General features: G+C 36.8%; 1 protein-coding gene and 1 long non-coding RNA gene across 3 annotated transcripts in view; one reads left to right on the forward strand and one right to left on the reverse strand.

Moving 5' to 3' along the window:
- Positions 1-14,793, forward strand: part of LOC138687237 (uncharacterized) — a 68,989-nt gene that overhangs the window by 30,643 nt on the left and 23,553 nt on the right. The window lies entirely within an intron of this gene.
- CDYL2 (chromodomain Y like 2) overlaps positions 9,218-14,793 on the reverse strand; it is a 61,314-nt gene continuing 55,738 nt past the window's right edge. For both annotated transcript variants that reach the window (XM_069793391.1, XM_069793392.1), the window contains exon 7: positions 9,218-13,769. In XM_069793391.1, the coding sequence (XP_069649492.1) occupies positions 13,611-13,769 (159 nt within the window). In that variant the 3' untranslated portion in view covers positions 9,218-13,610. The remainder of the gene's footprint in view (positions 13,770-14,793) is intronic.

The raw sequence follows: 14,793 nt of genomic DNA on the forward strand, positions 1-14,793 counted from the left end.
TACTTCATGGATTTGAATCTACCTCCTGCAACATCCAAAAGTATATCCCAAATGATGAACAGGATACTTAGAAATGAAGGAGGGATTTCTCAGTGCTTCCCATTGAAACTGTTCTACTTTGCAAAGAGCAGTTACATGTTCAGTAGGCCAGTGAGAGAGAGCAAGCATAATGCTGTGATTTACTGGTCAGGGTACTTGTCTGGGAGGGTGGGAATCAGGTTCCTGTTCTGCTTCAGCAGCGTCGCTTTGTGGATCAACACATCTGGAAAACAAGCTCCTGTGTATACTGTACAAGGGGAGTCCTGAATAGAGTGTGGTGACTAAGTACAAATGGGTTTGAGCAAAAGCAAGGTGCAGAATTGAGCAGCAACAGATGCAAACTAATCTTTATTTCTTGGCTGGTGCTGCTGCTCAGCAGTCTCCTTAATGACTCAGTTACATGGTGAAATCAGCTTTCTGAATCCAAAGAAAAAAGTGGCTTTTATGACAAGGGAAGGTTCTTTCTTGGTAATCTGTTCACAAAGTAGAACATTAACCCGCTGCAAATCATACTCCCATAATATAAATGTCATCTTCCTTAATGTTCAAAGCACAGGTTTTACACAGTGAAAATTGGGAGGTCTTGCAGAATAGAAATGAGAACATTTTAGAGCATTAATTGACTTACAGGGTGAGAACCTCACCTCAAGCATGTGGGTTTGGCTTTTTGTTCTTGGTTGGTTATAATTCTTTTTATATCAGTTGAAGATGACCTATTTTTCTAGTGGTAAGATTTGAATCTCTAAAAAATGTACCATTCTTGTCAAATGAACAAGACCTTCCTCCTGTATTAAAAAGACAGTTATTTTCATGCATATAACCTGTGGTCAGCTGCTTTAATTAAAAAACCAAAATGGTGATTTAGTGTTTTTGTAGATCATATGCAAGTAATACACAGGCAAAAATAATCCAAGCCTCTGCAAATCCAGTATTTCAGCCCACCTCTGTTTTGTAAGGTGATATGAAGACTTATTTTCAAGAAAATGTTTTTAAACATATGGCGGTTACACATTTGTTAAGAATATGACTGTCTGAAAGCTACGTTACTGAGCACATGCTCAAAATGCTACCTCAGTGGACATACTGGAGTCAGCCAGTGCTCACAAAAGCAGGTACTTTTGTATTTTAAAAGGGATTATTGGCACAATTCTAAGTGAACAAAGACTGCCTAAACACTGAGTGAAAGCTTGCCAGCGAAGACACAAAAGACAGGTTCTCAAAAGCAGCTATGTAAATTTGGTACCTAATTTACATTGATGCAAATTTTGAAAAAATCCCATGAAGAGATGCCCTGTTTTCTTTGACTTGGAAGGAGCCCCGTTGCTGCCATGATGTGTAGTACAGTCATTCCACAGGTTGCCTTAAAAACAAGTGGAACTGTGGCCTCAGGAAATCTGAGGGTTTTAATGGTGCAGAGATGTACCATGTCAGTTTGCAAATCATAAAATAATTTTGGTTGGAAGGGCCTGCCAAACTTTAGTTTAATACAGAGTAAAAATGAAATTAAGTTTTCAAAATGATTATGTATATTTATAAACTATTTGTCATCATAGTAATGATACGAATGTTACTTAGATTTGATTTAAGAACAAACAGTACATTTTCTGGAACTGGGGCTTATGTTTGCAGTAGCCTATCATTAATTAGACTAAAAGACACCAGTGGCTATTATTGAGGAATAATAATAATAATATAAAGATTCTGCAAGCAACTTTGGACGTGTTAGATCGTCAGCTGCTTACTGCATTTATACCACAGGTATACAGAACTACAACAGAACTACTGTAATCAGGAAGAGGAGCTGTTAGAAAATCAAAATTTCTCTGTACTTGGTGTTATTGGTTGTTATCTTCTAAAGATAATGATATAAATTATACCTGAGTTATACACATTTTTCTCTCCAGTACATTTTATTTAATTTCTGCTATGATGGCAGTTTTGTGGGACTGCATTTCAACTTCAGCCTTATGCTTTCTTCCCCTGTGCCTTCATCTTTGTTGACATATTTTTCAGTTTTAAATATTTGAATTTTCTTTTGGTTGAAATTCATCCTGGCTGTGCTGAGTTTCTTTTGCCTACTGCACTTTTTGCTTACACACACAGAATTATACCTATCTCACCGTACCCAGCTGCAGCAAAACATTTTGGTGCCTCTTGATAACCAAGTTCAGTTTCGAATTGAATGCCTAACCCTTTGCTGTGTACTGCTGGGGACAGATTTCTGCTGTGTCACCCATGATGTGTTCAGTGTGTATTGTGTGCTTCCTGACAGGCTCTTCCTTGTTTTCATGGTGGTTTTTCATTATGACACTGCAGAAGAGCTGCTGGCCTCACTGCTGCTGTGTGTTTATTTATTCCTGTATGTGTTAAGAATATGAATATTTATTTTTTCATTTATGATGTAATTTCAGTCCATTTATGGTGGCATGTCTTTGTGCTTGTAGTGTTTTTTTTAGTACTTTGGAGATTTCAAATTATTTTTCAAATTTTTTTTCTTTTAACTTCTGTAGTTCCTGTTAGAGAAACTTAAAGTGTGCTTTTAAGTAAAAGCCCCTCCTCTGTGACTTAGAGCGTAAGTTTCATAGCTTGCTTGTATGCTGGCCACTGCACAGTGGACATTGGAATCTTTTCTGGTTTTAAATGATTTGCACAGCACATGAAAACTGAATGCAGTCTATTGCAGAATGGTTTTTGCACTCTTTTTTAGTAATGGCATATCATAATAGTGCTATTTAAATGCAACCTGACTAAACATTTTATTAGTACTTTACTACTTAATTAACAACTATTGCTGAAAACAGTCCTCATACTGAGACTTACTCCACTTAAGCATCCATCCCGATGAAATGTAACTCCCATTTGAAGGAATATATGACATGCTGTGAAATGTTTTTTCTTGGTTGTTTCTTGAAAGTGAGCCACTTATTTAGTGCTGAGTATCTGAAATGATTTAAAACACTCTGTGCTTATGCTTTCTGCATAAAAATTGCAGAGACAATATAAAAAAAAATTCTCAACGATAATTCACATTCTTATCTGGGTGAAGAGCCTTCATACAACAAGCCACCAAGCTGTAAAGCATTCAGATTCTTCTGCTGCTAAATCAACAATTGTGTTAGTCTTGTGGTGCCACTGCATGTGTCATTTCATTTGGTCTCTTACTCTCCTGATTTGTTCAGAATGTTGCAAGAAGTGTAAACTGGTATAACCTGTAGATGTTAGCATTTCCTGGGTATGTACACACAGAAGACCAAAAAGTGTTTGGGTATGGGAGTTCAAAAATGGGCAAATAATTTTCTATTTGTAACTGGATTTTTTTTTTTTTTTTTTTTTTTAAGACAGTTTTTGATGGAGGAGTGCTGGGTATACGAAATAGTGCTCTAGAGAGTTCTGGAGCTCTGCAGGATTTCTGGGAATTAGTACTGGGATAATGATGGATGATTACTTAGAGCTTTCTGCATACAGGAAAGATGTGTCATGATTTCCTTCCATAAACTGCAAGCTTAATACTGCAAGCTGACAATCTTTTACATTCGTCTTTATGAATTTCAGATGGAGAAATTTAGCAGCATACATGGGGAATTTGCCTTCAGAACTGAAGTTCTGCAGGACTGGATTCTGTTCTCACACTTGTGTAAGCCAAGCGCGAGCCATGACAGAACCATTCACAGTGGTTTCTCATCAAAGTTACTCTTCGGTCATACTTCTGTATTTCCAGTCCGTAAGATCATGGTGGAGGGGAATGTGGTGTTTGAAGAAATAACCTCCTTCCTGCTGCTGTGTTCCTTTGTGGGAGGTTGCCATCTTTCAAGCGTCCTAGATTTTTGTCAGCCATTTGAGTTCGTAGCTCAAATTTACCTTCTTTGGTGCAGATGCAGCTGTCTAATCTGCAGCCCCTGCTACAGTTGCTAACATCTGGCAGGAGGACAGAGCTGAAGGCTGGGGTAAAAGTCTTTCCAACCACTCCAGCAGGTTTTAGCAGGGTTTGGCAGGGCTTGTCTCTTAATGCCATTAAGTGATGGTTTTGTCTAAACTTTGGGCTTAGGCTTTACAAGGACTGTTAGATGGGAGAAAAATTCTTTCACAGATGTGTGCAGGGAAACTAACTATGAGTATTTCCACCCTGGTCATACATTAGATGTCTGTACAAACTAATTCTTATCTCTGTTGTTTCACAACCCAGACTTAATCCAGGACAGGACAAACAACAACATTAAATGGACATTACTGGCTGTGAGTTGAGTTCCTGTAGAAGATGGCTCTGGCTGTGGAGTTCAGTGGGGCAAGATGTGTGAAAAAAAAATTACTCATTTGTGTAGGCATTTGTAGGATTGAGCAGCGTGAGGTATGGCAGAGCTAGCTGTTCTCAGCCTTTAACTGGAAGCTCTATCTGTTCATTAATAGGGGTAAGCTATAAGTTCACAGCTGGTCTATAATTACCCTTAACTAACACTGTGAAGGTAATAACTAGAGGGTTGGTGTTTTGTTTTTTTTTTTCCCCTTTCCCCTCCTCCACAGGTGTCCAATGTGGTTATTTACACCTGTGAAGAGTGAGTAAGAAAGTAGGTATAAAATGCTGCCATTCTGGTTTGGCAGTGTTTAACAACCTTGTAAATGAGTGTTCAAATTTTCAGGTGGAAGATTGGGTCCTCTTTCAAATCTTTTTTTATTTTTTTAACCTTCAATCTTTTAATCCTTTTTTGCTATCCTGAATAGTATATCTAGGGTGATCATGCAAAGTGATGCTTCAGTGGGGAATTTCTGAAGAGGGATTAATTTAAAAATGATTTAGGAAATCTCATGATTTCATCAAACACTCCACAAGAACACTGTGAAGCGAAGTAGCATGCACAGATACTCCTTTGGGAATATGACAGATCATTTGAACTGTATTTTCATTAGGAAAATGTACTCCTTTTTATATCTGTGCAAGTACTTAGTATTATCGATTCTTATGCTCTCATGAAACCCTTCTGCACTCAGCCATGCCAGGATTATCAGTGGGATTTTTGTCAGAGTAAGGACCATAGGACTGGACTGATGTGTTTATGAGCCTCTTTCTCATTAGTTTGCTGACTGCTATTTTCTTAAGCGTTTGTCCTAATTTAAAATTTGAGAGCTTCTGTAAGTTGGAGGAAAATTGAGATGGTTGCCTGTACTAATGGAGAAAAAATGCCAATAGTTTTTTCTTTTTATGGAGCGTTTTCATTCTGTTCATACGAAAAGTGTTCTCTGGAGTGAGGGTTAAATGCATTCTTGACACTTGATTCCCTACCCTGCCTGCTGACTCACCATTTTGTTGGCACACAGCCATGGTACAGTTGTGGAGTATGTTTACCAAGTGCTTGAATCGCAAATGGAGTGCTGTTGGATTTTCTCATACTTGAAACAGTTGGGAAAAGTTTTAGCCTTTCAAATCAGCTATATTGCAGCCTACTTCTTTAAAGCTCAGTTTAATCTTTCAATAGACTTTTAGAGAAAGTGGATTTATTTAAGAAACGTCATTTAGAGAGGGACAGGGTCTTTGTGTTCCAACTAGTTACAGCTATGTATGGAAGGTGAATCTTACCAGGTCTAGTGTGTTTTGGGATATTTCTTTCCAACTGACATCACATTAGGAAAATAATAATAAGGAAAATAATAATCACATCCAGGAAAATAAGTCCATCTGTTTTATCCTGTTACATGTAAATGCATGAAAAATATAATGTCCTGTTTTTCTGGTCTGCTTAACCTAGGCACAGCGTGGTGCTGGGGATGGTGTAGGTATTATGATCACCTTGTCAGTTTTTTTCTGATGGACCTGGTCACTGGCATAAGAAATTTGCAGGTTGCTGTATAGTTAATGTTGCTTCAGATGTCGTTCCAGGGAGCAGCCCTGTGCAAAGGAGCAATGAAAGGTCATTATGGCAGGAAAACCCACAGAGGGCTGGACCACTGATATTATTAAGGCTTGCTTTCAGAAATAAAGGGAGGATCAGGGTCGAGCAATTGTCGACTCCAAACCCTGCACTCCAATCAGTGGGCATGCTGCTGCCGATCAGCAAAGCCGTGCTCATCTGACCTTTACCCTTGAAACAGCAGGGAATCCCTTGGCAGCTCAGCTGGCAGGAGTTTTGAGTTGTTGCTCATTATGAGCCTAATGGGCAAAAAGTGGACTTGGAGGGAATTGTTCGCTGGAGTCTGAGTCCCTGACAAACAACTCGCTGTAGCTGCATACAAAACAAACAAGAAAGAGGTGAAGATAATGCAGATCTTGAATAATTAGGCATGGGAAGAGTTTTCCTGCGAATGCCTTTATCCATTTAATGAACCTGTTGTAGAGAGTGAATACCCGAGAGCATGGTAGGCAGCATATGTAATAACTAACCAGAAAGCTGGAAGGACAGCAGTATGAAATTGCTGATCTTTTTGGAGTAACAGAAATTGTAGCACTGATTTACAGACACATCAGAAACATATTTCTGGATGACTGTGAATAACTTACTTCTAGATGATAGTAATTAACTTAATCCTAACAAGTCAAGATTGCCACTTAGTTTTTAAATCATTTTTCAGTATAGAAACTCTAATGTTAGACGCAGCTTTTTATCTAACATCTTAGGAGGCAGTGGCAGTTCAATAGCCCCTGTTTCAAACATGACTCTTAGTTGCAAAGAGCATTTTTACTTTTCTCTTTATAGTTGCTCACCAACATATTTCTGTCTATGACAAATGTATAAAATAAGTTTCACAGATGTTACATAGTCATCCAGAATCCAAGTTGATAAATGTGACTTGAAGAGTTGAGGAAGGTTAAAACACAGCAGAGCATGTCTTTCTACTAACAAGAGTCAGTGATAAAATTGAAAATGTTGAATGTTATTCAAAATTTCTTAGACACTGCTGTTAAATTTTGAACTAAGGATAGGGAACCCTGCCTCCCGCCTAATTTTATCTTTCTGATCAGTGCCACATTTATTTTTCGAAGAAGATGTCTACAAGATATTTCCTGTACTATTATGGTGAAGGAGTTTGCTGTGGTATCTGTCAACCCCTGGGGCTGATCTAGAAGCAACTGAAGTCAGTAGGAGGATCTCTATTGATGTTGGTAGGTTTTGACTTCGATCCACTGAATTTGTTCAAGTGACACCAGTGCCAGGAAGTGATAAAGGAAAGGTGATACAGTTTAGCTTAGGATTTTTCAAGTTTCTAAATGATAAACTCTTTCCTTTTCTCAGAATGAAAATTTCCTTCTTTCTCCCATAGTACTTTTGACAGTTCCAGGTGAAAGTTATTGTGTCAAGCCAGATGGACTTAATAATTGGAATTCAACAAAGATTTTAACAGTTCTATTTTTATTATACATCTGTAATGAGCAAATTTTGTAAAACCAAGGAAAGAGTATAAATTAAAGCGAGGTGGTGCTAGCACAATTCAAATGGTTTGAATTCTAGAGTGGACTGTTAGTCTGGCTTTCTTAGTAATTTGAAACTCTCTCCATGCTATGACTGTAGATTGGTTTTGAGGATGTCAGACATCAGAGTCATGAACAGTTGCGTTATGTTTTATTAAATTTTATAATCTTCTGAGAGGGTTTCATGAAAAATAAGGCACCAGGGAGAGGTGAATTCCTGAAGTTAATAGGCCCAGAATTTCACCCTTTGACTTTTTCTTTCTCAACCAAACCGACCCCTAGTCCTGACTTCTGAGACTTGATTTGCTTTGAACTCCCACAATCTTTAAAATGGTGTCCTTCTGGTTTTCTCGCATGCTTTCGTTTGCTGTTCATTTGTTTCAGAACCTCTCCTTGTTCTTTCCATATGCAATATTATTTCTATTATTCAAAACTCAAAATGAGAAATGGCATATCTTAGTTTATGTAGGGCTTTGACCTGTTCGAGTACTTTTTATATCTTAAGTGGGATTAGTACCAGCTCTTTTATACATGCAATTCATAGACCTGTCTTTTGTCTGCTTAAATTTGCAGACCTTCTTTATATCTACTTAATGGGTTCCTCTTCCATGTAGTTTGTTTGTATATTAATTTACAGCAACAAGGACTAACATTTATCATGCTTTAAAAAACCCTGACTTGACAAAATATTTGGGTGGATTTTTTAATTTTAAAGAATTTTTGCTTTCCTTTGAAAATAAGTTATTTAAAATAAAATTTCCATGTTGGCAATCTATGTTAAACCAAAAATTATCAATAAAACTGTTAGAGAAGAAAGGTATCATACTCCGTTCATCATGTGCATATTGTTTACAGTCCAGTGCAAGCTACGATAAGTTCATTCCTGACAAGAGTCACCGTAATAAATAATTGGATTTGTTGATGGTGAAGCAAGACTAAATTGCTCAATCCTCTGCTCTAAATAGCTGACCACAGATTTTACTAACAGAGTCTGTCAGTTTAAAGCTAACCAACATAATTGCTAGAACATAATTGCTGTCCTTTGAATCAAGTCTAGGTCTTTTTTTCAGACCTTGTTGTATAGGTGGTTTGGGTAACCCTGGCTGTAAAAATACCCTTCCTTTTCTGCCCCAGGCAGAGGTAATTTACAGTTACTCTTCTAATCATGGGAGATATGTGATTGGAAACAGCATTCATGGATGCTACAGCCAAACGATCACCTTGTATACAAGAGACCTCATGGAAGGATTGCCGTCTATAACCATGTAGGAAGACCACAGGGTGATCCAGCTTCATGCTGCACCAAGGGGGTTCTGGGCTGAATCTTGGCCTCCCTGGCAAATACCACTTCAAAATCAAATTCCCTCATATGGAGCTGAAATACAGTATGCAGTAGTTGGTTCTGGGCAGATATGCTTTAGGTGACGTGCACATACCAAATAGTGGAAGTGATAATGGTGGAGAAGGTGTCCTAGAAGTGTATTTATAAGACAGTTCTCAGCAGTTTTCTTGGATTTGATCATGAAATGATAAATTAAATGGATCATTATGAATGATTTCAGAGAGTTCTTATTGCAGTGTCTTTAGTGCCCTGTTTTTTGCCATTTGGAAAAAAAAAAAAGTTTTAAGTTTAATTTCTCTTCTTAAAAAGCCTGCTGCATGCCTGCTTTCTTTTAAAGGGCAGGAGTCCATGAATAACTTTATCATATATAATACTCTATGGCTACTACTTATCATCACTTTCATTCTGCCTATGTAAAACTGAAAATCACTGCATTGAGATGAAGTTTCAATGTTTTTATTCAAAGCAGCTTCTCACAATGTATAAATACTGCATATTAACACACATGAAAAATACAACTTCTAAGGCACCCAGAAATGTGTCCATACACTAGTTACAGGACCATCAACAAATAAATTGTGTACAATTTGATCTAGACAGTCAATATTTGATATATCAGAAGATACAAGTCCCTCAGTACTGTACCAGTTTCAGAAAATATTTACAACACTGTGATATAGGGGTGCCTGTACCCTTATAATATTATAATATGTACTCATCATTACAAATATTAGAAACTGTTTTAGTCTGTTCCATGGCGTTCTGACAAAATAACTTAAGGGCCTAATTTGCAAAGTTCTACAATTAATTATTTGTGCAAGTTCTGAAAATAAATTTACATTGACATAATTTGTGAATTTTTGGTTCTTTGCTTCATCTCAGAGGTTTGGTAATAAGCCTTACCAATAGACATGCCATCCTAGCTGAACATCACTCCTTTCCCAATAGGTCAGTGGATACATCTTTTCCCCTTACACTTGACATGGATGAGAATGCAGTGTTTGTAGCAGAAAGAGACTATCTGATCTTCAGCACAAATGTCAAACTAGTTCACTGGCGAAGGAACTAATGCTTTGTTAGAATAATGCAGTTCTTTGGTCCTTTGTTTTTATGGAAGGCATAATATTTTTATTCACTAAAAATTCAAATCCTGTCTGTGAGTAAGCAAGCTAGTGAATGACTTTCAGTGTAGTATTTAAAGTAGCAGTAAAGAGATTTAATATGGCTTAAAACATACGGTTAATTGGGCAGACACAGATAACACATCTAGGATACCGAGTACCCAAATGTACTATGATTAAGATTGTCTATAAGTCTCTTATGTAAACTTCTTTAGTGTCTCCTAAAGAGCACTGGCTTTAGCCAGATTTGACTTTTATAGACCCAGCCACACAAAGCCTGAGATTAAACTACTGTGGTTGGGAGTACAAATGCACAGTTTATATATAACAAAGCCCATGCTGACAAGTCTACCTATGTTGTTTAGAAGAAACAACCCGTATTATCCTTTTCACAAGAAAAACTTAAGGCCCTGTACTCTGATTTGCTAACTTTCTTACAGCAATTATTTGGGGAAGTCCTTAGTGCTACATAAGTAATTATGTAGCTTTAAAGATTTCTTGTACCTAATGGTAAGGCTTATTCACAAATGCAATACATTTATAAATTACATTTAAAACTGTAAAGGCTGGCAAAATAATAATAATAAAAAAACCAAAATAAAACAAACCCCAACCAAAATTGTCTGTTTATCCCTAACATTAAAAGAGCATTTTATTCTAATGAAAAACTATTGGCACAAAACCATTATATTATAGATTAAAAGAACAGTTAATAGTAGTGAAAAAGATTGCCTAAAACGCATACCCTAACCTACCACAGAAATATAAAAGTTTATATTCTGAAAATATATACTGTATTAAAGTTTGTAAGCTTATTCATTTAAACAGAAATGTACTGAAATAGTAAACTAAGCAACACTTATCTACAGCAAAAATATACATGCAGGACAACACAAAATAAATTGCTTACCTTTAATATCTACAAATGCAAAACTGTAGGTTTTTAAAGATTGTACAAAACAATTTACACAAGAATAAAATAACATACTTAACAACAAATTGCATTTATAATCTTAAATACTGTGAATATTAGTAAAGGTACCCAGACTAATATGTACAGTACATCTAGATATCTGAATACCTCGTAAGGACAGAAACACAAGAGTAAATTGATTCTGATCTGATCCAAATACTGGAAAAGAAGCTTTTGACGTTGTTATTACTCTTTTTTGAAGGGAAAATAGGTTCCATTGAAAACTAGATTGTAACTGTATAGCTATGAATAATTAAAAATGTTAACTATGGTTAGCGCTTGCTTTAATGGAAAAATAATTATAGAAAATGTATTTCAACCATTCCTTTGTCATAAAAAATGCTAAGATACAGATATCTGAAAATTCAGATGAAATGATGCAGTTTAAAGGTCTAACAACTTATGATTCTTCTCTGTTTGAAAATCTCATATGGAAAGCATACCTTCACATTGCTGAGCAATTTTTCTATATTTATCTACAAAACCCAAGCATAGTATTGAAATAAACTTCCTAATATCTTATTAACACATGACTAGGAGTTATGGCTCTCTGGACGGGAATAAAGGAAATAAAGGAAATTGAGGAATCATGGTACTTTCCATTGCTTTTTTTTTTTCCTTTTTTTTTTCTGAAGTCATATGCTGGAGGCCTGATTGTGCAAACACGTATGCGAGTGGTTTTCACTTGAGTAATCCCTCTCATTTTAATGGGACTGCTGTATAGGTGACTCACGTGTGCACACTGGCATAGTAGGGGGTCCGGTGGCCTTGATCCAACCAAGTCTTTGCACATGCACTCTGTGGCATTGCTGGCAGGTTGTGGAAATAAGCAAGTATTAGTATAAAACAAGTGGTGCATCTATCACTTCAAATAGTTATTGAAAGAGTTCTGTTTCAGACATTTAAAAATAAGTTTGGCAAGTTTTTTTGAAAACATTTAAAAGAGGCTAATTAGAAACCAGATTTTTCTCTTTCTAATGAAGAATTTCCATGAGAACTTCTGCCTTTAGGGTAATGATTTCCTTAAAATTCAGTGGTACAATTAGGCCATAGTAACAGCACTTCTAATTATTTGTGGGGGAAAAAAAAATTATATTAATGTGTTGAAGGCTACTGTTTACTATCATCACCTGTTCTTTAACTTTACAAAGGCTTTGTTGAAACTCTTCATGGAAATACAGGGAGGGAGAAAACCTAGCAGCCTCATTTGCAGAGGTTTAAACCATAAACAAGTCACTGAGCTCAAGGATGGAGAGCAAGTGCACAAATTACAAAGCAAACAAATGTGCAAAGCTTCTGCTTCAAGAGGTTTTCATTTGGGCATACTAAAATGGCAGGTGAAGTCACAGAGCATGCTTGTGTTATTCCCATATTAACTGCCTTACTAGCAAGAAAGAACTGAGAGAGATCCAGTGTTCAGAAGTCAGTCAGTGTCACTGAAAAGTACTAGGATCACATTCTAAAATAGCAGATTGGATTTTTGTTGTTCATTGTGGACTGCTTTTATGGACAGCCATAAGTTCTTGTAACAGATGGTGGGGTGGCCAGATGTGGAGAGCTGGGAGAAGCAAAACAAAACCTCTCCCTCCACTTAATTCAATACCTAGCACCTTGTATAAACTGTTGGCCCACACCCAAAGGCCTCCAGAGCAGAAATTATCTCACACCTGAGGAATCAGGCAACTAGACTAAGGCTCATAAGGATTTGCTTTTAGACTTCAGACCAAAACGGGATGTTTAAACCTGAAAAACAGTGTGATGCCACATAACGGCATCATTCACCCTGTTACTGATATCTGGCTAACAGGAATATAGTAAACTTAAACAAAGCATCTTGTTGGCAAGCCCTTCAGTGCTCCTCAAGAAGGCAGAAAGTGAAGAGAGACTTAAGGGGGGCTCACTGTTTCAGAATCCACTTTTCTCCCCTTAACCCTGGCAAATGAATCTATTTCATACATTTTTTTTTTATACAATTTTACACATAGAGGAGCATGCACGTGGCTGTTTCTTTTACTGCCCACAGCATTCTGTGTGTTTTCTATATATTCTTTATTTTTCTACACAATTTGCTGCTAAAAATGTGTTTGTGTTCTTATGTGATGCCATTAATTCAGTCAAGGGAAGTATGAAAATAAGATCTGTGATCAATAAACAGCTGAATATGAACACAAAATAAATAAGTTAAATAAATTCAACAAAAAAATCCTAGTAGTTTTTGTAAAACTAACTTTACATATTATACATATAAATTATCAGATTTTTCCATTACACTGTTAGAAAAAAATAATTAAAATATTTCTAAAGTATGGTGTTTGGGTCTACAAAATATTGTGCTGACCCAGTTTTTAGATTGAGCCCTCTGTGTCAGCCCAGATGTGTTGCAACAGCAAGAATAAGTTAAGAAGGACAGACAAAATAAATCATTACAGATGGTGTGCCTTATTGGGCCTCAGTGGTGCTTCTCAGCACATGGAATGTATACTTTTATCTAGATGAGCAATGTGAAAGATGCAGCCCTCTGTAGAGATTATGTGCACTGAACAAGCCTGCCTACGTCTCGGTTACACAAAATCAAACCAGCTACAAGCAGCTGTGTAGCTCACAAGGAAATCGACACAACCATATGTATTAGGATACACTGTCACAAATTCCTCATTGATGCATTGCCTCTGCTTTTCAAACACAGGTAATGTTTGACTCTGCAAGTGGAACATTTTCTCTTTAAGTTAGGCCAAGACATCAGACTTCATAAATTTTGTCTTGCAAGTAGCTGAATAATGAATCCAGTCCTTTGGAAGAACTCCACAGCTGTTTTAGCATCTGACACTCTTTCTCATTCACATCTTCAAGTCCGGATTTCAGGAAGCTCCGCACGAGACATTTTGACTCTTCTAATACCTAAAGCCAAAATATCACTCAGTATTTCATTTTGAATCTGAAGAAATTATTATGGATAATGGCGTGAACAGCATTTTTACACTACTGACTCTGTTTTACAATCTAAATAACTCCTTTGGGCACAGAAATTAGATTTGATTTACAGCCGTAACTCCACTTGCTGACAGTCAGCATCTTCAAGAATTAAGGACTTCTGAGGTTTATGCATTAGTCCCAACATTTTTAAAAGGAATGAGGGATTCTGAAGTACCTTAGTTTATTGAAGGTCTGCCATGAAGCACTAGAAGGAGCTGAACTCCCTCCTGTTAAAAAATGTGATCTCTTGAAATGAAAATGTCTGAGGCATGATATATTGGCTACCCGTTTTCTGGAAGGTAGTCTTTAAGGTTATAGAGGTTGGAAACCCAAATGTGGGTGTCCATCATCTTTAACAATTTTCCCCTCATGCATCACTTCCTTATCAAAACAGAAATTAATAGGAAAGGGCCTTTACTGCAAATACCTTTTTAAGTTTATTTACTTTCATTTTTATAAAAGTGAAATATTTTATAAAAGAAGTGTGTTAAGCAAAACAGGCACCCTCTGACTGTGTTCTGGAGTTGCATTTGCTTAGCATATACAAGTAGTCATAACAAATCACCTAAGGTTTTTGCAACAGAAAGCCCAATCTCAAGCCCTTAGTAATTGCTGCAAGTTCTTCAAGGCATGAACAGCAGGTCCGTCGTTGCTCCCATAGTTCAGCTCATTTTCCCCAGACCCATTTTTAAATGCATTGAGATTGCATCCTTTTTGAAATATATAACACCAGTATGTATCTCACAAGGAACCCAACTAGTCAAACAAAACCTTTAATAATTCATACGTTACTTTTTTTTTGAGAGCAGAAGATTTAACGTAAACTAATACAGTGACTATGTTAAGGGAGACACATACTCTCCACTCAGCTTTGTCAACACCTACATGTTAAGCCCAGTTCCTGTCTGTTTTCAGTTACAATACTGCTATTCCGAAGAAGTACTTCTCT

Source organism: Haliaeetus albicilla, chromosome 10 (assembly GCF_947461875.1).
Source record: "Haliaeetus albicilla chromosome 10, bHalAlb1.1, whole genome shotgun sequence".
Classification (NCBI taxonomy): Eukaryota; Metazoa; Chordata; class Aves; order Accipitriformes; family Accipitridae; genus Haliaeetus; species Haliaeetus albicilla.